We start from the raw sequence: 27691 nt of genomic DNA on the forward strand, positions 1-27691 counted from the left end.
GTCTCCAAGGAGATCCGCTGTGTCGACCAGGAGATCAGGAAGAGCGGGGCGGACGTCATCTACTTTTCCGCGGAGGAGAACCTGAGCAAATTAGTTCTGCAAGTCCTCAATGCAACCTACATTTTAAACATTATTTACATGTATGCAAATACATTTCAGTCAGACAACTCAGGATGAAAAAAGCAATATTTACTGACACACAAATAAAATATCTAATTCAGACTTATTGTAACGATCAAGTACAGACGGAACAATTCACAATGATCAGGAGATTATGTATTCAAAGGAGGAAAACATGAGGGCAGGACTTCAATTAACTTCCACCTCCTTTCTGTTAGAGTGTGTTGTTTTTCCAGCCACATAGTCAGTTGTCAAACCACTCAAGACAAAACGTCAACACCGATCGGCAAGCAAAACCAGGGAATACACGGAATTGCGTCACTACAGCATTCTACACAGTAAGTTTGTATTTTGTTCATGTTCATTGCATATTTTAGCCTAATTACTGCATGTTTTCATCAGACAAATTTTGATCAGACCGCTGCTCTTTCAAACATTGTATGGCGGGTGTACACTACAGCCAAACCATGTAAAAAATGGTGGTAGCCAACTGAACCGACTTCAGTAACTTTTTGTTCGTATAATTCAGCTATATACAGTATATACATATAAAGCCTGCTCCTATGACCAGGAGATGCATGACAAGGAAATTGGCTCAAAAAAGAATCCTGGTTTTGGCTGCTTTCCTGAGAAGATTTCCTGCTAATCAGACAAGGAAATTGGCTCAAAAAAGAAGCCTGGTTTTGGCTTCTCGCCTGAGAAGGATTCCTGCTAATCAGAATGGCAAATAAATTAGATCCATGTGATGTTGACTGTGGAATGATATATATACTGTATATAGCCTGCTCCCATACATATATTGGGCGGCATGGATGGTGCAGTGGGTAGCACTGCCGCCTCACAGCAAGGAGGTCCTGCGTTCGAATCCCGGTCGGCCGGGGCCTCTCTGTGTGGAGTTTGCATGTTCTCCCCGTGTCTGTGTGGGTTTCCTCCGGGTACTCCGGTTTCCTCCCACAGTCCGAAGACATGCAAATAGGCTCATTGGAGAGTCTAAATTGCCCGTAGGTATGAGTGTGTGAGTGAATGGTGTGTGTGCCCTGCGATGGACTGGTGACCTGTCCAGGGTGTATTCCTGCCTTTCATCCAATGTGTGCTGTGTGTACAGCCCCCCTGCAACCCTGTTCAGGATTAGCGGGTTCAGATAATGGATGGATGGATGGAAATATATATATATATATATACACAGTACTGTGCAAAAGTCTTAGGCTCCTGTATAGCATTATGGACAGAAAAGATTCTTTCAAAAATAATTCAATGAAATAAATAAACGTACCATACATTTTACATTACATTTGAGTAATTTGGCAGAATAGTTAAAAACTGAATCAAAATGTGAAATATTTGGCTGTAGCAGAAGCCAGTTTTGTTCACAGAAGGGCTGGAGAGTGGTACAAGAATGAGTGTCTGCAGGAAACAATGAAGTATGGTGGAGGTTCCATGCAAGTTTTGGGCTGCATTTGGGGCTGCCCCGAACCACTCTGCTGTACACTGCACGCTGGATCTGCTGCACTGTCCGCACTGAGTGTCTTCGCTGTTCCACGATGGGGAGTGAGCTGGTGCTGGCTCCGGTACTGGTCCGCCCGTTGTGTTGCAGCCGCGTGGGAGACTCGCAGTTCCATCCGCCCTCGTCAGGACGAGTGTAGTCTCGCTGCGTCGTTCCCTAGCGAAGTCGCACGGTCGTTGCCACGGCACCAGTCCGGCTCCACACAGCCGCTCCTCCAGAATCGCCCAGCATTGGTCCCACTTAATAGCAGTATCACACGTGTAGCGTCCACCTTCTCCGGGGCTGCCAGCCAGCTAACCTCCGCCAGTGCGGGAGACAGCCTAAACAAAAAAGAACCAAGAAAGAAAAGAAAAAAACCCAAACACAACAAACTGAAAAATAACCAAAAAACTAAAATTCCGTTCGCGGAACCCAACATTCAACCCCCGGCGTCTCTCTCTCGCGTCTGCCCCTTACCTGCTTCTTTTAAGCCCGGCTTCATTAGACGAACAGGAAACGGCTGCGTCACGCCCCCAAAGTCACTTAGATCAAGATTTTTCCCATTCTGATGGTGGATATGAACATTAAATGAAGCTCCTGACCCGTATCTACATGATTGTATGCCTTGCACTGCTGCCACATAATTTGCTGATTAGATAATCGCATTAATAAGAAGGTGTAATGAAGTAAAAATGTTCCCAATAAAGTGCTTGTGAGTGTTTGTGCAAACGAAACGGCTCTTTCGGGGGGAATGTTTGGAGGGCAGGGAGTCGATTTGACTGATTTTAAATGAGGAAGGTGAAGCAGGGAGCTCTTGTCACCCTTCTGCAGCAAGCTCTGGAATCCATGACTGTTGCTTTAGAGTTGTTTTCTGGTTTTTGGACCCATTGAAAACAAACTAAACTGAAGTAAAAAATGATCCCAAAAATCTGGTCACTGAACACATGCTCGGTTGAGAAAATAAATTTCATCAGAATGCAGACCATGAACAATGAACCTCATGTCTGTGCTTTTTCCTCAGAGAGAGAACTTGACTCCCCTGACAGAGAGCACCAAAGATGGCGGACCAACTGCAAAAGTTCATTGCCGAGAAGAAGGACGTGGTGGATGCCGTGATGGACGTGTTTGAGAAAGGCGCAGAGGTGTTGGCCAGTATCACTGGGGAACTCTTCCCCATCTTCTCTGTCGTGGCCCCAGTGGTGCGGCTGGCCATGGACAACGTGGAGAGCAAGGAGGCAGAGTACATGAAGCAGCAGTTCCAGAAGGTTCGAGAGCGGCTGGAGGTCGTCTCCGTGGAGATCCGCCAAGTCGACCAGGAGATCAGGAAAAGCGGGGCGGACGTCCTCTACTTTTCCACGGAGGAGAACCTGAGCAATCAGTTCCGCAAGTTCATGGACGTCCTCAACGCCAAGCCCAAGTTCCGGGAGGTCAAGAAGAAGCTGTTTCTGGAGCACTTCTCCAAGACCGGGGGCGACAAGAACCTGCACACCCTGTACAATGCTGTGACAGGGGACAAGTTCTCCGGGGAGTCGCTGCTGGAGATCACCCTCAACTATAACAAAAAGAGCCGGCGGGTCACAGAGGACTTCTGCGCCCGTCTGAAGAACCTCTTCTGCATCGGGCTCATCGCCCTGGTGGGCCAGGCGGCTCTGAAGGGGGCCGGCGAGGAAGAGGATGTCCTGAAGGACTGGGGGGAGAGGATGAAGGAGGTCCAGGGGAAGATGGACGCCGTCATCCAGGACTGCATCGACAGTTACCCGGAGCAGGCCCAGATAGACACCCGGCGCCTAGTGATGGATCGAGGGGCGAAGACCAGCAAAGAGCTGGCCGACTCCATCTTGAAGGCCCTGGGGCGCAAGTATGACTGGGTGCGCTGGTGTGTGCGGGTGTACTTGCCACCTTCAGGCATGTTTAGAAATAAGAAAGACTATAACTGTGCAGTTGGGAAGAGCCGGTTCCAGGAGCTGGGGTCGGAGGGGAAGCTGGCGGTGGTGGTGTCCTACAGCGCCTCTCCCGAGCCCCTGGACAAGCCCTTGATCCGGCAACTGCTGGCGGGGCAGAAGAAGCAGATGCCGGAAGTCGTGGCCAAGATGCTGTTCGAGCAGGTGCCCCTCTGTTCCATCCACGTGATCTCCATGGATGCCAAGGACCTGGCCTTCGCCTGTAACTTCGCCGATGAGCTCCACTTTTGGGAGGTGCACAAGAAGCTACATGTCTGTGTGCACTCTGCCTAAGGCTGTGGCCCATGGTTGGTCATGCGTACGCTGGTTTTTATGCCAGCCTCAGCTCTTGATGATATAAGTTGTTCAATTATTTGCTAAATTCGGTCTTGTAATTCTTTATATTCTGTGCTTTAATGCTGTTAAATGCAAATGGTTTGATGAGTAATTGGAATCAATTAAGGCAGCATGGGAGCTTGGGAGTGGATGTCCTCTTTTGGTTGTCAGCTGTAAAATCTTCAAACACTCTTTAAAGTCTCTTGCCCAAATGGACATAGGGGCTAGATCTGGAAGTAGAGCGAAAAGATAGACCACTAGCACTCTTGGTTGTTATCAATACTGCAAGGCCAGTGTGGCATGCCTAAATTCTGGAAAACATACTATTTTATAATTGGCAGCTGCATAAATCACTGGCTGTGTTTTATGTGTGTGTGTGTGTGTGTGTGTGTGTGTGAGAGAGAGAGATCCACTGAAAAAGTCTAATTTTCTGTACCTTTTTCTGTTTACAGCTGCAAATCATTCCTCAACTATTCAGTATAATACCACCTTTTGAATGATGGTGAAATTAGGAAAATTATTTACCATTTCTATCTTTGGGTTTCATTTTCCCAAAACCTGGACGATATTAGGACTCATTATGAAACCTTGCAAACCTTTACTCCATATCCAGGAGTGTTTTGAGCCGATTATTTTCTTGTTATAAGCTTTAAAGGCAGGTACAGCATCACAAATCTCATTGTTAGATCCTGACAATTCATAATTTTTCTTCATGAAAAATCCATAATTTCTCGAACAATGACGATTGGGTACTGGTGATAAAAAATTTTTTAAATGGTTCAAAACTATCTTATTTCTTATTTATATTAAAAAATGTTTTAATTTGTAATTTTGAATAAAGTATGCAAATTGATTAATATACTGTGTCAGAATTTTAGTCCATTCTTCATTTTAATTGAAATCTGGAAGACCAAAGATGCATTTTCAGTGGAACATAACCATAACAAGATTGCTACCAACATTGCCATATCGTAAAAAAAACTTCAAGTGCACACATCCCTAATACGCCGACCAGGTTTTAAGAGTTTTCACCAGACTGTTTGGGAGATAAAAGCGTTCAATGGTGCGAAAAACTAAAAAACATCTTGCAGAACATTTTGCAGAAATAACGCCTTGTTGAGGAGGTCAACTGAGAATGGCCAGACTGGTGTGTGCTGACAGAAAGGCTATGGTAACTCAGATAACCACTCTCTACAATTGTGGTGAGCAGAAAAGGGTCTCAGAATGCACAACACGTCGAACAGCAGAAGACCACGTCAGGTTCCACTTCTGTCAGCCAAGAATAGAAAGCTGAGGCTGCAGTCAGCACAGGCTCTGTCAACTGGACACTTACCTGGAAAAACGTAGCCAGGTCTGATGAACCACGATTTGTGCTGAGGCATATAGATGGTAAGGTCAGAATTTGTCCCCAACACCATGAATCCATGGACCCAACCTGCCTTGTGTCAACAGTCCAGGCTGATGGCAGTGGTGTAATGGGGTGGGGAATGTTTTCTTGGCCCACTTTGGGCCCTTCAATACCAATCAATCATTGCTCGAATGGCACAGCCGATTTGAGTATTGTTGCCTACCATGTACATCCCTTGACAATTTTAAAATCAACTAAACTAAATTAATTAGCCTCCAGACAGCTGAGTTACAAACACTCGATATGTACAGACAGGTTTGTCCTCCCTCTCACTGGACCATGCCAAAATAATCCCCAGAAGTTTTATTAGACGTCACCTATTTAATGTGATCTACACAAATGTTCTTATATCGTCAGTCCACAAATGGCTTGGTGTGTTGATTATTTATTTTATTGTATTTTTCAAGAGCTATCTTCTAAATAGACATTGAAAAACAGAAATATCAAGCCGTCTTTGCTGTCTGTCTCTAGTGGCATACATTGACTTGTGTAGGGAAGCCAAGTCAAAGTTTATTTCAGTGTGTATCCAAAACCATTCGTAATTACATATCTAACATCCAAAGAAAATTTCAATTGAGAGTAAAACCATTTGATACTGCAGGGGGCGCGTAAATACATTTCTCACAGAAGCAGCCACAGGAGTTTCACAGTGTCTGATACAAAGGGAAAAGTGATAGGTGGCACTTGATAAGGCGGGCCTTCCTCTAAGCAACAGGATTGGCTGTCACCTCCTCCATCAGTGGCTGCTTAACCTCAGGGATCTGCTTTGAGATACAGCACAAGACCAGACTAGCAAGTCAATCAAAACACACTCACACTCACAAACGCACACGCACACATTTTGTTATGTTCCAGCCTTATTCCAAAATGGAATAAATTCATTTTTTCCTCAAAATTCTACACACAACACCCCATAATGACAACATGAAAGAAGTTTTTTTGAACATGTGTACATTTTTTTATGTACATGTCATTTCTTAGTTCTTTTTTTAAATAAATTTCAAAAAAACTTCTTTCATGTTGTCATTACGGGGTGTTGTGTGTAGAATTTTGAGGAAAAAAATGAATGAAAAATGAATTTATTCCATTTTGGAATAAGGCTGTAACATAACAAAATGTGGGAAAAGTGAAGCGCTGTGAATACTTTCCGGATGCACTGCATATAGCGACACATGTGGTGTGATTCTTAAGGCACATACATATACCAGTCCACTGCCTGACCATGGGTTCACTCTTCTGAGTGGCACCTTCTGAGCTGTGTTAGCATCTCTGCTTTTCAGCTGTCCAAATGAAGCAATAATTATAATAATACTAATAATAATACTAATAATAATAATAATAATAATAATAATAATAATAATAATAATAACATACAAAAGAAGGGTGGAATACAGCCTACTTACCAGGTGGCAGAGACATATACCGTACAAGAAAAGAGGCAAGCAACCAACATTTTACACATTATTTACATGTATGCAAATACATTTCAGTCAGACAACTCAGGATGAAAAAAACTATATTTACACAAATAACAAATAAAATAGCTAATTCACTCTTATCATACTGATCAAGTACAGACGGAACCTGAGTAATGATCAGGAGATTATGTAATCCGAAGGAAAACATGAGGGCAGGACTTCAGTTAACTTCGTGCTCTTTTCTGTTAGGGTGTGTCATTTTTCCAGCCGCATAGTCTGTCCACAAAACAAGACAAAACGGCAACACTGAGCGGAAAGATAACTAGGCAATACACGGATTTGGGTTACTACAGCATTCTACGCAGTAAGTTTGTATTTCGTTCATGTTCGTCGCATATTTTAGCGTAATTGCTACACTGTTTTCGTCAGACTCAGTTTGCGATTTCCCCCCTCTCTTTCAAACATTGTATGGCGAGTGTACACTGCAGCCAAACCATGTAAAAAAGGGTGGTATCCTACTGAACCGACTTCTGTAACTTCTCGTTCGTATAATTTCAACATAGTATATTAGCTAGCATATAGATCCAAACAAATAGGCTACGAATAAAATATTTCTTCATTGTTACAAAAACAAGTGCTACATACATTTGTCCTTAAATAAACAGAAAGACTATCTTCCGCCAGACGTCTTTTTGTGACATCAAGTAACTTGCATGCGAAGATAAGGAAGACACAACCTCCATCTTTGATTAAAGTTTAATTTTAAGAATCGCTTTCCAAATAGGACTATACTATACAGTTACAATAACACGCTATACGCCATGTGTTCTAAAGCTGGTTGGATAGCCCGTGAAATGAAGTTTATTTGTTTTTGTAGCCAATTTAGTTTTTTTGCAGTTCATTCTAGTTCGTGGGAGTGCTTCTCTCTCGTTTCACTAATCAACGGAAATATGTTAATTCGCTAACCATTCAGGGTTCTGCCATTGGCTAGTTTGTGGCTAGTCTAGTTTATTACAGTGTAGACATATCAATCGCATAACACTCCTCGCCCGTCCTCATGGATACGTCAGGAACTGAGTTTGTCAACCCTGACGTTAACTAGTTTAATTTAAAGAATCGCTTTCCAAATCGGACTATACTATACAGTTACAATAACACGCTATACGCCTTGTGTTCTAAAACTGGTAAAATAGCCCGAGAAATGAAGTTTATTTGTTTTTGTATTTTCGTTTTTTGCAGTTCATTCCAGTTCTGTGACAAGTGAGGGCAGGGCACTCGTTTCACTAATCAACGGAAATATGTTTATCCACTAACCATTTTGGGTTCTGCCATTTTCTAGTTGTATGTGGCTGGTCTAGTTTATTACAGCGTAGGCCTACCTGTAGACTTATCAATCTTCCTCGCCCGTTCGCATGGACACATCAGGAACTGAGTCTGTTAACCCTGACGTTAAGCAAGTTTATGCTAATAAAAATTAAGTATGATATTCTTACTTTACTTGAGAGTATAAAAAAAATATTTTTGTCCTTAAGCCCACACTTCAACACTCCTCTTGTGTTGGCAGCCTGTCCCTTGTTCTTCCAACAAATACTGAACTTCCCACAAGCAGGTTTATTCCATTTTGTTCGAACCAAGAAATTACTCTGATTAGCAGAATTGCTTCACAGGCAAGTGGCCAAAACCGGACTTTTTGGATCCAATTTCCTCTTCATGCATTTCCTGGTCATGGGAGCAGTCTATATATATACTATTAACATTTCTATTTTTGAAAGCATTCTTACTTTACAGCATTTTTCATACCTGCCTTATATATATATATATATAGTTCCAAGACGAAAACCACTGCTGAGCAAAAAGAACATTAAGGCTTGTCTCAATTTTGCCAGAAAACATCTTGATGTTCCCCAAGACTTTTGGGAAAATACTCTGTGGTCTGACGAGACAAAAGTTGAACTTTTTGGAAGGTTTGTGTCCCATTACATCTGGCATAAAAGTAACACCGCATTTCAGAAAAAGAACATCATACCAAGAGTAAAATATGGTGGTGGTAGTGTGATGGTCTGGGGCTGTTTTGCTGCTTCAGGACCTGGAAGACTTGCTGTGATAAATGGAACCATGAATTCTGCTGTCTACCTAAAAATCCTGAAGGAGAATGTCCGGCCATCTGTTCGTGATCTCAGGCTGAAATGAACTTGGGTTCTGCAGCAGGACAATGATCCAAAACACACCAGCAAGTCCACTTCTGAATGGCTGAAGAAAAACAAAATGAAGACTTTGGAGTGGCCTAGTCAAAGTCCTGACCTGAATCCTATTGAGATGCTGTGGCATGACCTTAAAAAGGCGGTTCATGCTCGAAAACCGTCCAATGTGGCTGAATTACAACAATTCTGCAAAGATGAGTGGGCCAAAATTCCTCCACAGCGCTGGCAGAGACTCATTGCAAGTGGCCCAACCAGTTATTAGGTTTAGGGGGCAATCACTTTTCACACAGGGCCATGTAGGTTTGGATTTTTTTTCTCCCTTAATAATAAAAACTTTCATTTAAAAACTGCATTTTGTGTTTACTTGTGTTGTCTTTGACTAATATTTAAATTTGTTTGATCTGAAACATTTAAGTGTGAGAAACATGCAAAAAAAAAAGAAATCAGGAAGGGGGCAAACACTTTTTCACACCACTGTGTGTATATATATATATATATATCAGTGCATCCGGAAAGTATTCACAGCGCTTCACTTTTCCCACATTTTGTTATGTTCCAGCCTTATTCCAAAATGGAATACATTTTTTGTTATTTTTTTTCTGTACCCTTCCCCAGATTTGTGCCTCGAGACAATCCTGTCTCGGAGGTCTACAGACAATTCCTTTGACTTTATGCTTGGTTTGTGCTCCAACATGCACTGTCAACTGTGGGACCCTAAATAGACAGGTGTGTGCCTTTCCAAATCATGTCCAATAAACTGAATTTACCACAGGTGGACTCCCAATTAAGCTGTAGAAACATCTCAAGGTTGATCAGTGGAAACAGGATGCACCTGAGCTCAATTTTGAGCTTCATGGCAAAGGCTGTGAATACTTATGTACATGTGATTTCTTAGTTTTTTATTTTTAATAAATGTGCAAAAATTTCAAAAAAACCTCTTTCATGTTGTCATTATGGGGTGTTGTGTGTAGAATTTTGAGGAAAAAAATGAATTTATTCCATTTTGGAATAAGGCTGTAACATAACAAAATGTGGGAAAAGTGAAGTGCTGTGAATACTTTCTGGATGCACTGTATATCTGCAAAAGTTTTAGGCAGGTGTGAGAAATGCTGTAAAGTAAGAATGCTTTCAAAAATAGAAATGTTAATAGTTAATTTTTTTATCAATTAACAAAATGCAAAGTGAGTGAACAGAAGAAAAATCTATCAAATCAATATTTGGTGTGACCACCCTTTGCCTTCAAACCAGCATCAGTTCTTCTCGGACAAAGTCATGGATTTTGTAGGCATATAGTCAGGTGTGTGATCAACCAATTATACCAAACAGCTAATGATCATCAATTTAATATGTAGGTTGAAACACAATCATTAACTGAAACAGAAACAGCTGTGTAGGAGGGTTACAATGTGTGGTTGCTGAAGACAGTTTAATTTCAGAAGTCATATACCATGGCAAGACTGAGCACAGCAACAAGACACAAGGTAGTTATACTGTATCAGCTAGGTCTCTCCCAGGCAGGAATTTCAAGGCAGACAGGGGTTTCCAGATGTGCTGTCCAAGCTCTGTTGAAGAAGCACAAAAACGGGCAACGTTGAGGACCGTAGACGCAGTGGTCAGCCACGGAAACTTAGTGCAGCAGATGAAAGACACATCATGCTTACTTCCCATTGCAATCGGAGGATGTCCAGCAGTGCCATTCAGCTCAGAATTGGCAGAAACCAGTGGGACCCAGGTACACCCATCTACTGGTCAGAAGTGGTCTTCATGGAGAAATTGTGTCCAAAAAGCCATATCTCTGACGTGAAACAGTGAAGCATGGTGGAGGTTCCTTGCAAGTTTGGGGCAGCATTTCTGCAAATGAAGTTGAGGATTTGGTCGGAATTAATCGTCTCCTCAATGCTGAGAAGTATAGGCAGATACTTATCCATCATGCAATACCATCAGGGAGGCATCTGATTGGCCCCAAATGTATTCTACAGCAGGACAGTGACCCCAAACACACAGCCAATGTCATTAAAAACTATCTTCAGTGTAAAGAAGAACAAGGAGTCCTGGAAGTGGTGGTATGGCCCCCACAGAGCCCTGATCTCAACATTATCAAGTCTGTCTGGGATTACATGAAGAAACAGAAGCATTTGCCGAAATCCACAGAAGAATTGTGGCTAGTTCTCCAAGATGTTTGGAACAACCTACCTGCCGAGTTCCTTCAAAAACTGTGTGCAAGTATACCTTGAAGAATTGATGCTGTTTTGAAGGCAAAGGGTGTTCACACCAAATATTGATTTGATTTAGATTTTTCTTCTGTTCATTCACGTCTTCTGTTCATGCATTTTCTTAATTGATGAAAATAAACTATTAACATTTCTATTTTTGAAAGCATTCGTATTTTACAGCATTTTTTCACGCCTGCCTAAAACTTTTGCACAGTATTATATATATATATATATATATATATCAGTGGAGGCTCCTCCATAGAGGTGGAGGAGGCCTGGCCTCCCCAATAATTTGAGAGAAGAGAGAGATTTAAAAAAAACAATAAATATATTTATTTTATTTATTTATTTTAACAAAAAACATATTTTTTATTTTTTATATTCATATTATTTTAGTTTTGTTCATAAATCTAAATTTTCCCATGGCTAAAACCCAATATTGCAATTGTAAAGCAACAGGCCAGATTTCCCTATCAGTTTGTATTAAGGGAGGCCAGGCCAGGCCAGGCCTCCCCTAGGAAATGAGATTCTCATAGAAGTCAATGTAATGCATTTTTTTTCATGCCAATATGTGATTGGCCAGATCACTGAAAATGGGTGGGCAACGGAGGCCTGGCCTCACCATGCATTGTGTCCAGGGCTGAAAGATTGACATTTTGTTCGTCCAATCACATGCTACTGGTTCATTTGGAATCAACTATCCTTTCCTTTCCTATTCAACACAGAAGCCATTTTGAGAATTCGCTAGTCACTTCAGTCAAACAAACACTCGCCATAGTGGCTACGAGTGTCCTATCAACTTGTGCTTTTCAGGAAATTTAGAGAACACCCCTGGCTATCATCCCTGGAGTGTGCTACTGTTTTGGACTCAGTAGAAGTCTAAAAAATAAGCCGTACTAACTGTCACACACCTTGTAAGACTTATTTTTTTCCAAAAGAGTAGCACACTCTGCAGTAAGCTCTGGAATCCATGACTGTTACTTTAGAGTTGTTTTCTGGTTTTTGGACACATTGAAAACAAACTAAACTGAAGTAAAATAAATTTCATCAGAATGCAGGCCGCAAACAATGAACCTCATGTCTGTTCCTTTTTTTCCCTCCCCTGATAGAGAGCACCAAAGATGGCGAACCAACTGCAAAAGATCATTGCAGAGAAGAAGGACCTGGTGGAGACTGTGATGGACGTGTTTGAGAAAGGCACAGAGGTGTTGGCCAGCATCGCTGGGGACCTCTTCCCCATCTTCTCCATCGTGGCCCCCGTGGTGCAGCTGGCCATGGACAACGTGGAGAGCAAGGAGGCCGAGTTCATGAAGGAGCAGTTCCAGAAGGTTCGGAATCAGCTGGAGGTCGTCTCCGAGGAGATCTGCCGCGTCGACCAGGAGATCAGGAAGAGTGGGGCGGATGTCACCTACTTTTCCGCGGAGGAGAACCTGAGCAATCAGTTCCGCAAGTTCATGGACATCCTCAACGCCAAGCCCAAGTTCCGGGAGGTCAAGAAGAAGCTGTTTCTGGAGCACTTCTCCAAGACCGGGGGCGACAAGAACCTGCACACCTTGTACGGCGCTGTGACGGGGGACAACTTCTCCGGGGAGTCAGTGCTGGAGATCACCCTCAACTATCACGAAAAGAGCCGGCGGGTCATGGAGGACTTCTGCGCCCGTCTGAAGAACCTCTTCTGCATTGGGCTCATCGCCTTGGTGGGCCAGGCGGCTCTGAAGGGGGCCGGCGAGGAAGAGGATGTCGTGAAGGACTGGGGGGAGAGGATGAAGGAGGTCCAGGGGAAGATGGACGCCGTCATCCAGGACTGCATCGACAGTTACCCGGAGCAGGCCCAGATAGACACCCGGCGCCTGGTGAGGGATCGAGGGGCAAAGACCAGCAAAGAGCTGGCCGACTCCATCTTGGAGGCCCTGGGGCACAAGTATGACTGGGTGCGCTGGTCCGTGCGGGTGTACTTGCCACCTTCAGGCATGTTTAGAAATAAGAAAGACTATAACTGTGCAGTTGGGAAGAGCCGGTTCCAGGAGCTGGGGTCGGAGGGGAAGCTGGCGGTGGTGGTGTCCTACAGCGCCTCTCCCGAGCCCCTGGACAAGCCCTTGATCCAGCAACTGCTGGCGGGGCAGAAGAAGCAGATGCCGGAAGTCGTGGCTGAGATGCTGTTCGAGCAGGTGCCCGTCTGTTCCATCCACGTGATCTCGACGGACGCCAAGGACCTGGCCTTCGCCTGTAACTTCGCCGATGAGCTCCACTTTTGGGAGGTGCACAAGAAGCTACATGTCTGTGTGCACTCTGCCTAAGGCTGAGGCCCATGGTTGGTCATGCGTACGCTGGTTTTTATGCCAGCCTCAGCTCTTGATGATACAAGTTGTTCAATTATCTGCTAAATTTGGTCTTGTAGTTCTTTATATTCTGTGCTTTAATGCAGTTGAATGCAAATGGTTTAATGAGTAACTGGAGTCAATTAAGGCAGCATTAATTGGTTGGAATGAAAAACCTGCATACACGTGGCTCTCCATGCCAACTAGTTTGGAGATCACTGCCCTAAAGGAAGGGCGAGAGGGAGCTTGGGAGTGGGTGAGGGGATGTCCACTTTTGGTTGTCAGCTGTAAACTCTTCAAACACTCCAAAATGCCCAAATGGACATCGGGGCTAATTGTGGAAGTAGAGCGAACAGATAGAACAGACTCGCACTCTCGGTCGTTATCAATACCGCAAGGCTATGACTAAATTCTGGAAAACACACTATTTTATAATTTGCTGCTGCATAAATCATTGGCTGTGTGTTGTATGTGTGTGTGTGTATGAGTGAGAGAGAAAGAGAGAGAGAGAGATCCACTGAAAAAATCAAATTTTCAGTCAAATGTACCTTTTCTGTTTACTGCTGCAAATCATTCCTCAACTATTCTTACTATACTATTCAACTATACTTTCAGCATAATACCACCTTTTGAATGATTAGGCCATTTGTACGGTGAAATCAGGATAATTATTTACCATTTCTATATTTGGAGTCAATTTTCTCAAAACCTGATTTTGGAAAATATTACATTTTCCTTAGTGCATCCTATCATCATGAAACTTTGCCAACCATTACTCCACATCCAGGAGAGTGTTTTGAGCCAATTATTGTTTTGTTATAAGCTTTAGGGGTGGGTACAGCATCACAAATCTCATTCTTAGATCCTGAAAATTCAAGAAAAATGACTATTGGGTAGTGCTGATTTAAAAAACAAAATAAAATGGTTCAAAACAATCTTCAAACATGTCTTATTTCAGATTATAAACTGCTACAAAATTGTCATTGTAATTTTGAATAAAGTATGCAAATGGACTAATTTACTTTTTTTTTCTCGGAATTTATCTTTTAAAATCCATACTTGATGATGATGATAATAATTGAAGTATGTACCTCTGAAATTATCTGGAAGACCAAAAATGCATTTTCAGTGACAACATTTTCCGTGCCGTATTCTAATAAACCTCAAGTGCACACATCCCTAACACGCCTACCAAGTTTTAAGAGTTTTCACCAGACTGTTTGGGAGATAAAAGCCTACAATGGTGCGAAAAACTAAAAAACATCCGCCTTGATGAGGTCAACTGAGAATGGCCAGACTGGTTTGAGCTGTCTATGGTAACTCCGATAACCACTCTCTACAATTGTGGTGAGCAGAAAAGGGCTTTTGTGAAGCTTAAAATGTACTCGATAGGGAACGGTTGTTTAATAGTTAAAAAGTAGATTACATCATGTGAGGCACACTTAATTACAGACCGAGAAACATACTGAGAAAAGTATAAGTACACAAAATTACTACTTAATTACAGTAACGTGAGTACCACTCCTGGTTTTTGGTTAAAAGTGTCAAAGTGCGGATATGCACTTGCAAATTCTTTTTTTTTTTAATCTCCAAAAAAAGAATTTGACAATTTGGAAATGAACTAAATTCATTAATTTTGGCACTGAACTGGACACACCAACCATGCATCAAGAAAGGACCTCCAGACAGCTGAGTTACAAACACTCTATTTGTACAGACAGGTTTGTCCTCTCACTGGACCATGCCAAAATAATGCCCAGAATTTTTATTAGACGTCTCTACACAAATGTTCTTGTATCGCCAGGGCCAGAGTCCACAAATGGCTTGGTGTGTTGGTGATTTCTTTTTCAAGAGCTATCTTCTAAAAAATAGACATTGAAAAACAGAAATAATTAACTTGTGTAGGTAAGCCAAGTCAAAGTTTATTTCAGTGTGCATCCAAAACCATTCGTAATTACATATCTAACATCCAAAGAAGAAAAGCCTACAAATTCAGTTCAACTGAGACTAAAACCATTTGATACTGCAGGGGGCGCTGTAATTCATTTCTCATCAAGGCAGCCACAGAAGTTTCACAGTGTCTTGACACACAGGGAAAAGTGATAGGTGGCACTCGTTAAGGCGGGCCTTCCTCTAAGCAACAGGATTGGCTGTCACCTCCTCCATGAGTGGCTGCTTAACCTCAGGGACCTGCTTTGAGATACAGCCAGATCAGCAAGTCAATCAAACTCACACACTCGCACACACAAACACACACAGACACGCACACCAGACTTTATTTGAAATAACTGACCTGCAGTTTCTCTGCGAAGTACTTCACATATTCCAAAAAATATTTTTTTTACCACGGACAGACAGACTAAGACCGTCCACCTTGCAGATAGTCTATGTTAAAATGTGTCCCTTTTTAACAGATAAATTGTATATTTTGCAACACAAAGGTAGTAACTTTGACACAAAATGTCAAATGGTTGGCATTTAGGTAGCACTGTGCAATTGATGCTTCTCATTCACCCATTCATACACACACTCACTCACCAACGGCGATTGGCTGCCATGCAAGGCACCGACCAGCTCATCAGAAGCATTTGGGGGTTAGGTGTCTTGCCCACTTCAACACACCCGGGACAGAATCGAACCCTCCGGCAACCCTCTGACCGCCAGACAATGGCTCTTACCGCCTGAGCCAATGTCGCCCCCAATTGTGTTGAAAGTAGCACTTTCAATCTACACTGACAGCACCAGCCATTTTAAACCAAAAAAAAAAAAAGGCAAGATTTATCTTCACTTTCAAACACCGATTGAAACAAGATGGCCGCCTGTGTTTTGGGGCGTCTTACCTCCCCCTCGCTGTTCTTCTTCAGTGCCTTTATGGCCATAACCGCCACGTTGATGGCGACGCAGAGTTGAAGACCAGCAGAGACAACAGCCAGAACTGCACTCGCCAGATTAATAGTCGCGGTCAGGGACACCTGTAGGGACCCAACCACATACAACAGATTTATTCTCTCTAACGTTTCACAAACAACTTCCCATTCCCCCACCCACCATGCACTGGAACGCAGTCATCCGGTAACGTGCACCACGTGTGGAGAAGTCCTCCTTTCAAAGGCTCTGTGCCCTGCGGTACATCCAAACAAGTGAACGACTTTCTAGAAGCTTCTCTTTCAAAATCATGGTTCACCTTAGCTAGATAGTCGCTACAAGACGATCAACAGCCGATGCCGGTAAAATGCAGGGTGCAGAGAGTACATTCCAAACACAAAGGAACTGGATTACTTACCAAGCAACAGATCGGAAACCTTTCAGTGAAAATGCTTAGTATTCCAGACAAAATTGACTGCCAAAAGAGAAGGAACTACAGTTGCTTAAATTTGCTGGTAATTGAATCAGAATATATCCTATTGTTACCAATTTAGTAGGTACATTTTTATGAAGTATTTAACAAGACTGTGAACTTGGGTTAGTTAGGGGCTTCCGATATGCTTTCATTCTTAAGTTTTATTCATCCATCCATTATCTTAACCCGCTTATCCTGAACAGGGTCGCAGGGGGGCTGGAGCCCATCCCAGCATACATTGGGCGAAAGGCAGGAATACACCCTGGACAGGTCGCCAGTCCATCACAGGGCACACACACCATTCACTCACACACTCGTACCCACGGGCAATTTAGACTCTCCAATCAGCCTAACCTGCATGTCTTTGGACTGTGGGAGGAAACCGGAGTACCCGGAGGAAACCCACGCAAACACTGGAAGAACAGGCAAACTCCACATAGAGGCCCCGGCCGACCGGGATTCGAACCCAGGACCTCCTTGCTGTGAGGCGGCAGTGCTACCCACTGCACCATCCGTGCCACCTAAGAATGTAGTACTTTGCTAATTTTGGTTACTGTAAGACAGTTATCCTCAATCCTGGTCCTGGAGAGCCACATAGTCTGGTCCTTGTTTCCTTCAGATCAGCAGCCGATTCGGACCACAGAAACCAGGCGGCTGCTTTATTCTGCCCTTGCTGTGTGGCTGTACGGTTTGCTGTGACTGTGGCTGTGACTGTGACTGTTTGCTGTGGCTGTGCGGTTTGCTGTGACAGCAAACACCAGCAGACCCTGTGACTCTCCAGGACCAGGACTGAGGACCACTGCTGTGGGCCAGCATACTCAAACAGACCCGCGTTAAATTAAATAAAAAGACAAACTCACAGTGCCACCCAACCAGTAGGGGGCGCCAACTGCACCCATGATGAAATGGTCGTCATGGTACAGGCTCAGTACGACTGCTCCCCGAACGGTGGTGAAAAGCACACACACTCATGCGCAACAGAGCAGAGATTCCACACACACACACACACACACACACACTCAAGCAACAGGGCAGAGATTCCACACACACACACACACACACACACTCAAGCAACAGAGCAGAGATTCCACACACACACACCCACACACACACACACACACACGCTCAAGCAACAGGGCAGAGATTCCACACACACACACACACACACACACACACGTTCAAGCAACAGAGCAGAGATTCCACACACACACACGCACACATCCATGTATCCCACCCGATCCCTGTACATTTGGAGCACAATTTTTGTGGTCCCTTGTCATTCAGGGCCACTGAAATCGTTCTCATTTCTCCCAACGTACGCAAACAAGATACTTTTCCTTAGTTAATGTCAGCCGAATGTATAATAAATATCACATTGATATGTTGCAAAAAATAGTTATTACTACATTACTATTAGTTGTTCTTATTATTAATAACAATAACAATATTATTAATAATAATAATAGTAATAATAGTAATAACAAATAAATAGTTCATAAGTAACAGTAATAATTAAGGAATAGTTATTATAAGACCAAACCTCTCACTTACAGAAGGCACCAAAGGAGGCCCTCACCCTTTGTCACAGATAAACACATCCTGGCTGGATCCTGTCAAACAGTGCGTGGGGAAAAAAGAGTTTTTCAAACTACAACAATCAGAAACAAGTTTTTCTGTTCCGTACATACATACATACAGTATTGTGCAAAAGTCTTAGGCACCCTAGACTTTATTATATATATTTGTGTTTTTTTTGTGTCTGTTAATATAAAAGAACACATTTGAGATTTCCAAATATTCATTTTCCAAAAGATTTAATTTTACAGAGACATTTCTGTATTTAATTTTACATTTAATTTTTACATAAAAACTTGATCAAGGCTGTCTGAGATCAGAAGCAAGGAGCCAACCAAAGTCTGCAGATGAACTGTGGCAAGTTCTCCAACATGCCTGGAACAGCCCCCCTGCTGATTGTCTTATAGAACTGCAGGACAGCGTTGGCTCTCAGTGAAGTAATGCAGTTTTAACGCTGAAGGGTAGTCACAAAGAATATTGATTTGATTCAGTTTTTAACTATGCTGCCAAATTACTAAAATGTAGTGTAAAATGTATAGTACATTTATTTAGGACCTTTCATTGAATTTTTTTTGAAAGAATCTAGTGGTTAAGGTACATGACTGGGACCCGCAAGGTTGGTGGTTCAATCCTCAGTGTAGCCACAATAAGACCTGCACAGCCATTGGGCCCATAAGCAAGGCCCTTAACCCTGATAACTTTGCATTTTCGGGTCTATTCCTGTGTTTTCCTTGTTTGCATTACCTGAATGATATAGAATCTGTGTTTAAGAAAGGAAATAATGCGGTCAGCAGGTTTATTTGTGATTTAATGTACAGTGGGGTGCAACAATTTGGGCTCCCCTGGTTTAAATGCCTGTTACAATGAATCTGTAGTGTATGTGATTGAAAGCGAACCTGAATTCTAATGGTACAACATTTTCTGCAAATTTGAAAGCGAGATTGTTTTTTTATTTTCATTCATTCCCTGTCGACACACTTTCCTGTCGACACATTTTACCAGGAAGAGATTTGATAGGCAACCGCCACAGCCCACACAGACGCTGCATAACAGTTACGTCCCTGCTGAAAACTTGCGCTTAAACAAGTCTAAAGTGGTCAAGCTGGTTTTAGATGTGTCCATGTCTCGTGTTAAAGACAACACATTTTGTGACTGTGTTTAAAAAGTCTTAGTAACACATAAATAAATAACTACATTTGCCCAGAAGTAGTCCATTTTGTGCCTGCTCACTGTGCTTGCTGTTCGTCATCCAGACCACTAGGTGGCGTAGAGAGGGTAGAGTGAGAGGAGTGAGGAAGAGTGCTACCTTGTGCTGACCCAATTCCATCCACCTCGCATGAATACAGACTCTTTTCTACGCGCACCACCTCAACACCCAGTTTGTTGTTTTTCTGTTGAGACCAGCAGCTTCTAGTAGCAACAGCTATGAAAACAGCAATTGGTTTACAGCAGAAACGCTGACCCTAGTTTGTAGACTTCTTTTTTTTTTCCAGAATAAATGACCAGGTATGACCAGGCCTTCTTTCTTTCAAGAAGAAAACTGATTTATTTAGTCCCGTTTGTACACACACAAGGTGGAAAAGCATGAACTGGAGAGGTAGAGGCTGTCTCCAATTACAATCTAAATATAACAAAGTAAATGGTTGGTTATGCCTTATCATATTGCAAGCATACTGGATGAACAGACAGTGACACCAGAAATAATGATTTGGTCTCCTTGAGTGTCTTAGCAGGGAGTTTAGACAATTTAGTATATTTTGTGAGCTGAGAATGAGACTCTATCTGCGTTCTGAGAGTTTTGAGATATTGAGCTTCAAATACTCCGAAGTGAATGGGCTCCAATCAGATACGGCTTTTAAATGTATCATTTTTTCAAACTTTTAAACTGTGTTTTTGTATAAAACCCTCACACATGTATTTAGTGCCCTAAAAGCAACATATTTATGAAACTAACAAAAAAAACCCCAAAAAAAGTCAGTTAGAACCTTATAATTCTCAGCTCATGATTTATAGAGGTTTCGATTAGTGTGCTATACTGTAAAAACACAGCTACAGCTGCGGAAAGTGGAACTGGAAAGTGCAAATGGTTTACTAAAAGCTTTGGAATTGCAGCTGGTTCACAGCAGAAACACTGTATTAGGAACAGATGGGCAGATGATGTGGGGGAACATAAGGAACATTTTTTTTTTCCAAGAACTTGTCACAGATTGATAGCAGTTCTTCACCTAGGTTTGTTATAGTGTGATTGCTTGTCAAAAAATGGGAATGCACAATTAATCTATTATATACTTTATTAGGTAGACTTGTTCACCAACTTGTTAATGCAAATATTTAATCAGCTAATCATGTGGCAGCAACTAAATGCATAAAAGCATGCAGACGTCGTCAAGAGGTTCAGCTGTTTTTCAGACCAAATGTCAGAATGGGGAAGGAATGTGATCTAAGAAACTTTGACTGATGAATGATTGCTGGAGTCAGACAGGGTGGTTTGAGTATCTCAGAAACTGCTGATCTTCTGGGATTTTCACACAGTCTCTAGAGTTTGCAGAGAATGGTGAATAAAAAACAAAAAACATCCAGTGAGCAGCAGTTCTGCAGACAGATACGCCTTGTTAATGAGAGATTTCAGAGGAGAATCACCAGACTGGTCAAAGCTGACAGGAAGGTGACAATAACGCAAATAACCACACATTACAACAGTGGTATGCAGAAGAGCATCTCTGAACACACAACGCATTATAACTCTAAGTGGATAGGCTACAGCAGTAGAAGTCTAAAAAAACCTAACAAAGTGCTCGGTGAGTGTATAGAAACCGGCTTCCCTGTTTTAAATTGCCGAATTTGTTTGTAGGATATGAGCCACAAAAACAAACTGACATTTCGCACACCTGGGTAGGATGATATGCACGATAACAACAACACATAGGGCGCGGCTGAAGAAGTTCTTTATCTACTTTGAAAATGGGACAGTGGAGGGAGTCCACAAGAGATTTTCCAGGGCACGGAGTGGGGGGAGGGGGTTAGTGGAGTGAAGGTGTGTGTGCTTTCCGGCTAACGAGATGCAGCCCTGAGTCTGACACACAGGGAGAACTGATAGGTGGCAGGAGTGAAAAAAGCTGGGCTTCGGGATGTCAGCTCCTCCATGAGTGGCTGCTTAACCGACGTAGGTAACCTCAGGGGCCTGCTTTGAGATACAACAAAGACCAGACCAGCAAGTCAATTAAAGCACACACACACACACACACATACACACACACACACACACATACCTCCCAGTCTGGTGTCAAATCTTTTATTTGAAGTAACTGAATACTATAAAAGCACAGTTCCTGTAGTTTTGTCAAAATTTCTGTGACAAGTGCTTCAAAAATTCCAAATTATTTTTAATGAGGCCAGACTATCGAAGAGAGTCCACAACTTATCGTCCACGTTGACAATTAGCGGCATTTCGTAAACCAAAAAATACATTGAGATGACAAAGCTTTGGTCTCACTGTCAAACACCCATTGACACAAGATGGCTGCCCTGTGTTTTGGGGCATCTTACCTGCTTCTTGCTGTTCTTGTTCAGTGCCTTCATGGCAAAAACCGCCTCACTGATGGTGACGCAGAGCTGGAGAGCAGCAGTGGCCACCAGCAGCACCTTCAGGCCAATCGCAAAAGGCTGTGGGAGGGAGGGGCCAATCAAACGCTTGCCACTGCCTGGAGGGTGTGTAGACTGAATCCGCTACAACACTAATGGGTACCCGTGCCACCCAGCTGGCCCAGTCTCTAGGCAGCCCTACGGTCAGCTAACGGCATGACCTATTTCTGGGAAAACAAATCAACTTGGCTGCTCCATATCGAAATTAGGCTACCGCTCCAGACCAGTGAATCGTTGGAGGGGGATTTGGCGGAGAACACGCACCTGCACGAAATTCTTGTACATCTGGCAGAATTGCAGGTTGGTGTCCTTAGCTCTCAGTTCCGCGTCCGTCAAGTTCACTGGAGTTCGTTGGTAGCCGCCGCGGTAGTCATAGCGGGAGTAGTCGCGGTCCGAAGCCAAGCACGTCCTGTCAAACACCGCTCCTTCGTCGACTAAGTAGAAAACTATCGCGACAACAGCAAGAACTGCACTCACCACATTAATAACGCCAGTCAGGAACACCTGTAGGAACCCAATCACATAGAACAGATTTATTGTCTCTACCGTTTCACGAACAACTTCCCATTCCCCCACCCACCATGCACTAGAACGCAGTCATCAGCTAACGGAAGTCCTCCTTTCAAAGGCTCTGTGCTCTGCGGTACATCCAAACAAGTAAACAACTTTCTAGAAGCTACTTTTTTCAAAAACGATGGTTGACCTCTTTTGGAAATTTCAAATGAAAGTTACAAAAAAATTCAGTTACATACAGTTTATCCAGGCTAGCCCAAAGGCATAAGATGATCAACAACTAAGACTCTGTGGATAGAGAGGAGGCACATAACCACACCAGAGCAACCACAGAAGAGCTGGGTTACTTACCAGGCAGATGTTCTGAAACCTGTCCCCAATAATGGTAAATATTCCAGAGAAAATGAACTGTCAAAAGAAGAAATCACTGTTGCTTAAATTCACTGATAATTTGATAGGTGAAAATCATTCAAATAGCCTACTGTTACCAATTAATAGGTACAATTTATAAAGTGTTTAACTAGAGAGTGAACTTTGGGTAGTTGGAGGCTTTGGATATACCATTATTCTTACTATTTACAAGAAAATAAAGTTCCATATCTTTGTGATTAGTCTGGTATACTAACAGCAAAAATGAAAACCTAATTAATGAACTGACCTTCTTACCTCAGACTAAGAATGTAGTACTATGCTCATTTTGGTTACTGTAAGGACAGTTATCCTCCATCCTGGTCCTGGAGATCCACATAGTCTGCTGGTTCTTGTTTCCTTCGGACCACAGAAACCAGGCGCTGCTTTATTCTGAGTGACAGCAAATGCCAGCAGACCTTGTGACTCTCCAGGACCAGGACTGAGGACCACTGCTGTGGGCCAGCATACTCAAACAGACCTGTGTTAAAGGTACAATGGGTCATTTCGGACTTCTAACGGTCAAGAGAGGAATTGTAGCAAGAAACGCGCTCAAACCACAACACTGTTTATCCCTCCCCACAACACACAGACGTTGAAACACCATTGGCTGTGGCAGTTAGAACCAATGAGTTTGAATTATTGTACAGATATGCAATGTTTTGGTACAGAGTACCAGCCCGTCAACTGCATATTTTGAAACCCGAAATTTAAGGACTATAAACACAGGCAGAGGGCGAGTGAACATGTCAGTGAGCCTTTTTCAACGATAGGAAGGGATTTACAATGGTCTTGTAGCAATGTTTTAACACAAAAATCTTACTTATTGTACCTTTAAATAAAATAAAAAGGCAAACTCACACAGGCGCCGAGCCAGTAGGGGGCGCCGTTGTAGTACATGAAATAGGGGCCATCGTATAGGCTCAGGAGGTTCGCTCCCAGACCGATGGTGAAAAGCCCCACCATGATCTGAACGGTCTGTAAAAGGATAACAGGATGAGGAAATGCAATCGATTAATTCCACACACACACCACACACACACATGCGCGCGCGTGAAAGAGCAAGGAGGGCCATATCTGTTTCTTGATTTCAGACGACCGTCTGCTCTTAATTATTTCATGTTTACACGATCGGTCATCTATAGCCACATTCTGACCTCGGAATCATTTACATTTTACATTTTAGTCATTTGGCAGACGCTTTTAATCCAAAGTGCATAGGTTCTACCATAAGTCAAAGCACCACATCCAGAAACTAGCAAAATACACATGAAATGCTGTTCTAAACATAGTTGTCATCAGAAGTGCATTTTTTTTTTTTTTTTTGGGGGGGGGGAGTTAGACAAGGATAGGGATATCAGAAAGGAGGGGCAGGGGAAATCAGGAGGGAGGACTAAGGTAGAGTTTGAAAAGGTGGGTTTTGAGTCTGCGTCGAAATAGGGGGAGGGATTCTGCTGTTCTGACAGTGGTAGGCAAGTCATTCCACCACTGAGGAACCAGAACGGAAAACAGGCGGGAACGTGCAGCTCGACCGCCAGGTGCACGTAGAGAGGGAACCATAAGGCGACCAGAGCTGGCAGACCGGAGTGGTCTAGCTGGGGAGTAGGGAGTGATCAGGGATTGTATGTAAGGTGGGGCAGTCCCCTTAGCAGCCTGAAATGCCAACACTAGGGCCTTGAAACGGATGCGTGTGGCAATAGGAAGCCAGTGGAGGCCAATGAGAAGCGGAAAGAATCAGAAAGAAAATGGGCTTTTCGAGTGGAAACAACACTCACCGCTAATGATGACAGGGGGCCAACCATGAGCTTCCGGGGTCTGCAGGACGCGAAACACCCGGGGCTGCTGCACAACATCCCGAGGAGCTGGCACAGCAAGGGCCATTTGCTTCCTGGGTCAGAGGTCACAGTGAAGACTGCGACGCCCTCACCCTTTGTTACGGACAAAGGCATCCTGGCTGGATCCTGTTTGAGGGAAGAGGGGGTTCGAATGACATCATCAGGAACAGGTCTTTCTGTTCAGTGCAAAAGCCTGGTGTAAAATAGCCTGAGCTGGTGCAGCCATGTTGAGTGTGGAGCTGGTCTAACTGATCAACCAGCTGTCAATCAGCTGTTTCAAAACCTAGTTTGAGCTGATTTTATTTCATTCTTTTGCAGGGAACAGATACAGTAAAGGGCTTTGGCGTATGTTTCAAGGTGCACAAAGCTCTGTGCATTGGTATCAAACAAGATTGTGTGTGCGTGTGTGTAATGTAGGCACCTGTTCCATAGTGCAAAAGGGGCTCTTGCCCACACTCTTTTCACATTCAATTATTCTGCGGGGGTATTTATAATATAATGGTATACATACCACAATAAACAGTAAACCAATGACACCCCCTGGCTTGCATTAATAGTATTACCCAACCACTTGAAGGCTATCTACCACTATGATGCGGAGATTACTGTAATGTTAAAATAAGGTAATTGTACTCATGAAGACAGCTGGAGTAGCCTAGAGATTGCAGGAAAGGGACAGCCTACTTTTAATATAGCAGTCAGTGCTGCAATCAGCGTAATCTTTCATGAACGACTTGTTATTGATGTATTAGCGTAGCTCTCCAATGTACCAGCGATTTTTGAACCTCGCCTGCTCTTTGACAAACAAACCATCACCTACCAACTTTATTTTACATTTAATTACATTACATCACATTACAGGCATTTGGCAAAACCAGGGACAAGTATGCTGACAGTCTTAGAGGGATAGCGTTTTGATAACTTTACATTTTAGGGGTTATTCCGGTGTGCACTACGTGACTGATACAGAATCTGTGTTGGAGAAAAGAAAAAAACTCGACCAACAGGTTTCTTTGGGCTGTAGTGCATGTGTGTTTGTGTGTGGGTGTGTGTGTGTGTGTGCGCGCATGTGCATATTTCTTCCACTTCCTTCTGGTAAATGGAGAAACCCAGTCAGGAGTGCAAAGTGTAAAGGTCTCAGGTTAGTGGAATAACAGAAATGTTTGTCCAAATTTAGCTAACTCAATAACGAATACTGAAACGATTACCACAAATAATGATCTCAGCACCAGGTCCGAGACTCCCAGAGATAATCTGCAAGCCTGGAACTAAATCTGTGCCAAAATATCTCTGTATTCTTTATGGCCCCCAGGCTCACCTCACCTCCCTGCCCCCAGCCTGGCCCAGACAGCCACCCCCCATCACTCACCTGTTCCTGCTTTCTGCCGCGAAGATGGTCGACACCTCGACCGCTGTGAAATTCTGTCTCACTTTGCTGTGAAGATCCCTCTAGAGCAGGAAGCATTGTGTTGTGAGAACCCTCTGCCTGCTCTCCATTGGCCAGCTGCTGGGGGGCTGTTCTTCTCTCTCCTGCTTCTGATTGGCTACTGCTGCCTGAAACAGTCTTTTCAGATTCACTTTTTTTTTTTTACATGAAACAAAACTTCCCAGCATACAGCAAACTTTCCAGTAACTGCGGGCACTTTGCCAGGAAGAGATTTTAAGCACCACAGACCACATAGACGCTGTATACAAGTTATATCCCTGCTGAAAGTCTAAACTGGTGTTTAGACTTTTTGACAAGTTCACCAGCTGGCCAGCTGTCGCTCTTTGTAACAAATCATTTAATTATATTTGCAACACAAAAGTAGTAACTTTGACACAACATGTGTTCAAAGTAACACAAATTTGTGTTAGATATAAAATCCACAACATGTTACGCCGGGGAGGACAGAGGAACTAGAATTAGATACAGGGGTGTGGAAAATTGCAAGTTGACTAGCAGGTGAAGGGGCAGGCAGAGCGTAGTCACAAACAGGCAAAAGATCAAAAACCACAGTCCACAGGCAAAAGTACAGAGGTTGATCCAACAGAAGAGTCCAAAAAGCAAGCAGGGGTCAAACACAGGGAATCCAACAAGAAACAGGGCAAGGGCAAACAAACAAGGCTCGGGAAAACAAACAGGGCTGGGGAAACAAGGCTTAGGAATAAGGGGGCTAGAACTGGGGGAAGGAATAAAGGACTCGGGACTCAAAAACAGGACAAGACGAACTAGCCAGGTGCAACTGAAAAGGACAGGTATAAATACACAGGGGAATGAGACAAACTAGGCAGGGCATGGGAGTGAGGGCGGTCTAACAACTGAACATCAGGTGAGACACATGAAAGGGTAATAGCACAATAACGAGGGGGAAATGAAAACGCGGATGGATTCACAAAGACACACGTCATACAAATGGCTCCGGACTAGGGAGTAGACAATTGCAGAGAAAAAAATACTTTTCACATTGAAATGTTACTTTTCTCCAGCTCCTCAATAAGTTAATATGCAGCGGTTTTGGTCAGAATTGTGGATATAACATTGTTGCCATGGCAATGCCCGGGGTGAAGTTTTAACATGCTTTCTGAAAGAGGATGGGACATCTGCATATTGTGTACGGTTTGTGAAATATTTTGTGTTTACAATGATAATATCTTTTTTTTTTTTTGTACATTTCAAGCACTGTACCAGATATATAATAGATTTAATATATTGCCTTTGGGATAAATTCTATACGTGTGTACAGTACCAGTGGTGTACACACAGGGGTAGATATGGGAGGTTCTCAGTTACAGGTGGCAAGAGCTCATTATACAGCTTTTGGCTTGGTTTGTTATAGCATCATTGCCTACAAAACATTTGGAAAATTCCAATATATACGTAAGTGTATATATACAGTTCCGTGCAAAAGTTTTAGGCAGGTGTGAAAAAATGCTGTAAAATAAAAAAATAGAAATGTTA

General features: G+C 43.0%; 3 protein-coding genes across 4 annotated transcripts; 2 read left to right on the plus strand and 1 right to left on the minus strand.

The window, feature by feature from the left end:
* The first annotated feature begins 183 nt into the window (after positions 1-183).
* LOC133137896 (protein rapunzel-like) lies at positions 184-4629 on the plus strand. Its single transcript, XM_061256302.1, has 2 exons — positions 184-458; positions 2625-4629. The coding sequence occupies exon 2, from the start codon at positions 2662-2664 to the stop codon at positions 3835-3837; it is 1176 nt and encodes a 391-aa protein (XP_061112286.1). The 5' UTR covers positions 184-458; positions 2625-2661; the 3' UTR covers positions 3838-4629.
* Positions 4630-6916: 2287 nt separating this feature from the next.
* On the plus strand, positions 6917-14458 carry LOC133137355 (protein rapunzel-like). Its single transcript, XM_061255581.1, has 2 exons — positions 6917-7069; positions 12229-14458. Exon 2 carries the CDS (start codon positions 12241-12243, stop codon positions 13414-13416), a length of 1176 nt encoding a protein of 391 aa, XP_061111565.1. The 5' UTR covers positions 6917-7069; positions 12229-12240; the 3' UTR covers positions 13417-14458.
* A 6167-nt stretch (positions 14459-20625) lies between these two features.
* Positions 20626-26263, minus strand: LOC133137271 (uncharacterized). Of its 2 annotated transcripts, none has more exons than XM_061255446.1 (7): positions 26120-26263; positions 24691-24876; positions 23777-23893; positions 22859-22915; positions 22259-22498; positions 21899-22015; positions 20626-21533 (listed from the first exon to the last, which is right to left on the minus strand). In XM_061255446.1, exons 1-7 carry the CDS (start codon positions 26213-26215, stop codon positions 21507-21509), a joined length of 840 nt encoding a protein of 279 aa, XP_061111430.1. In that variant the 5' UTR covers positions 26216-26263; the 3' UTR covers positions 20626-21506. The 2 variants fall into 2 exon arrangements, with proteins under 2 accessions (XP_061111430.1, XP_061111429.1); XM_061255445.1 differs by having other exon boundaries at positions 20626-21536.
* Between the last annotated feature and the right edge of the window lie 1428 nt (positions 26264-27691).

Source organism: Conger conger, chromosome 9 (assembly GCF_963514075.1).
Source record: "Conger conger chromosome 9, fConCon1.1, whole genome shotgun sequence".
In the NCBI taxonomy this organism is placed as follows: Eukaryota; Metazoa; Chordata; class Actinopteri; order Anguilliformes; family Congridae; genus Conger; species Conger conger.

Bases quoted from the DNA above. Each gene is read 5' to 3' on its own strand.
- LOC133137896 (XM_061256302.1), top strand. From the start codon at position 2,662: ATGGCGGACCAACTGCAAAAGTTCATTGCCGAGAAGAAGGACGTGGTG.
- LOC133137355 (XM_061255581.1), top strand. From the start codon at position 12,241: ATGGCGAACCAACTGCAAAAGATCATTGCAGAGAAGAAGGACCTGGTG.
- LOC133137271 (XM_061255445.1), bottom strand. From the start codon at position 26,215: ATGCTTCCTGCTCTAGAGGGATCTTCACAGCAAAGTGAGACAGAATTT. The intron at 23,894-24,690 runs GTGAGTGTTGTT...ATCCTTTTACAG, and splicing joins GCCCCCTGTCATCATTAGCG to ACCGTTCAGATCATGGTGGG. The intron at 22,016-22,258 runs GTGCGTGTTCTC...TCCCTCCCACAG, and splicing joins TGTACAAGAATTTCGTGCAG to CCTTTTGCGATTGGCCTGAA.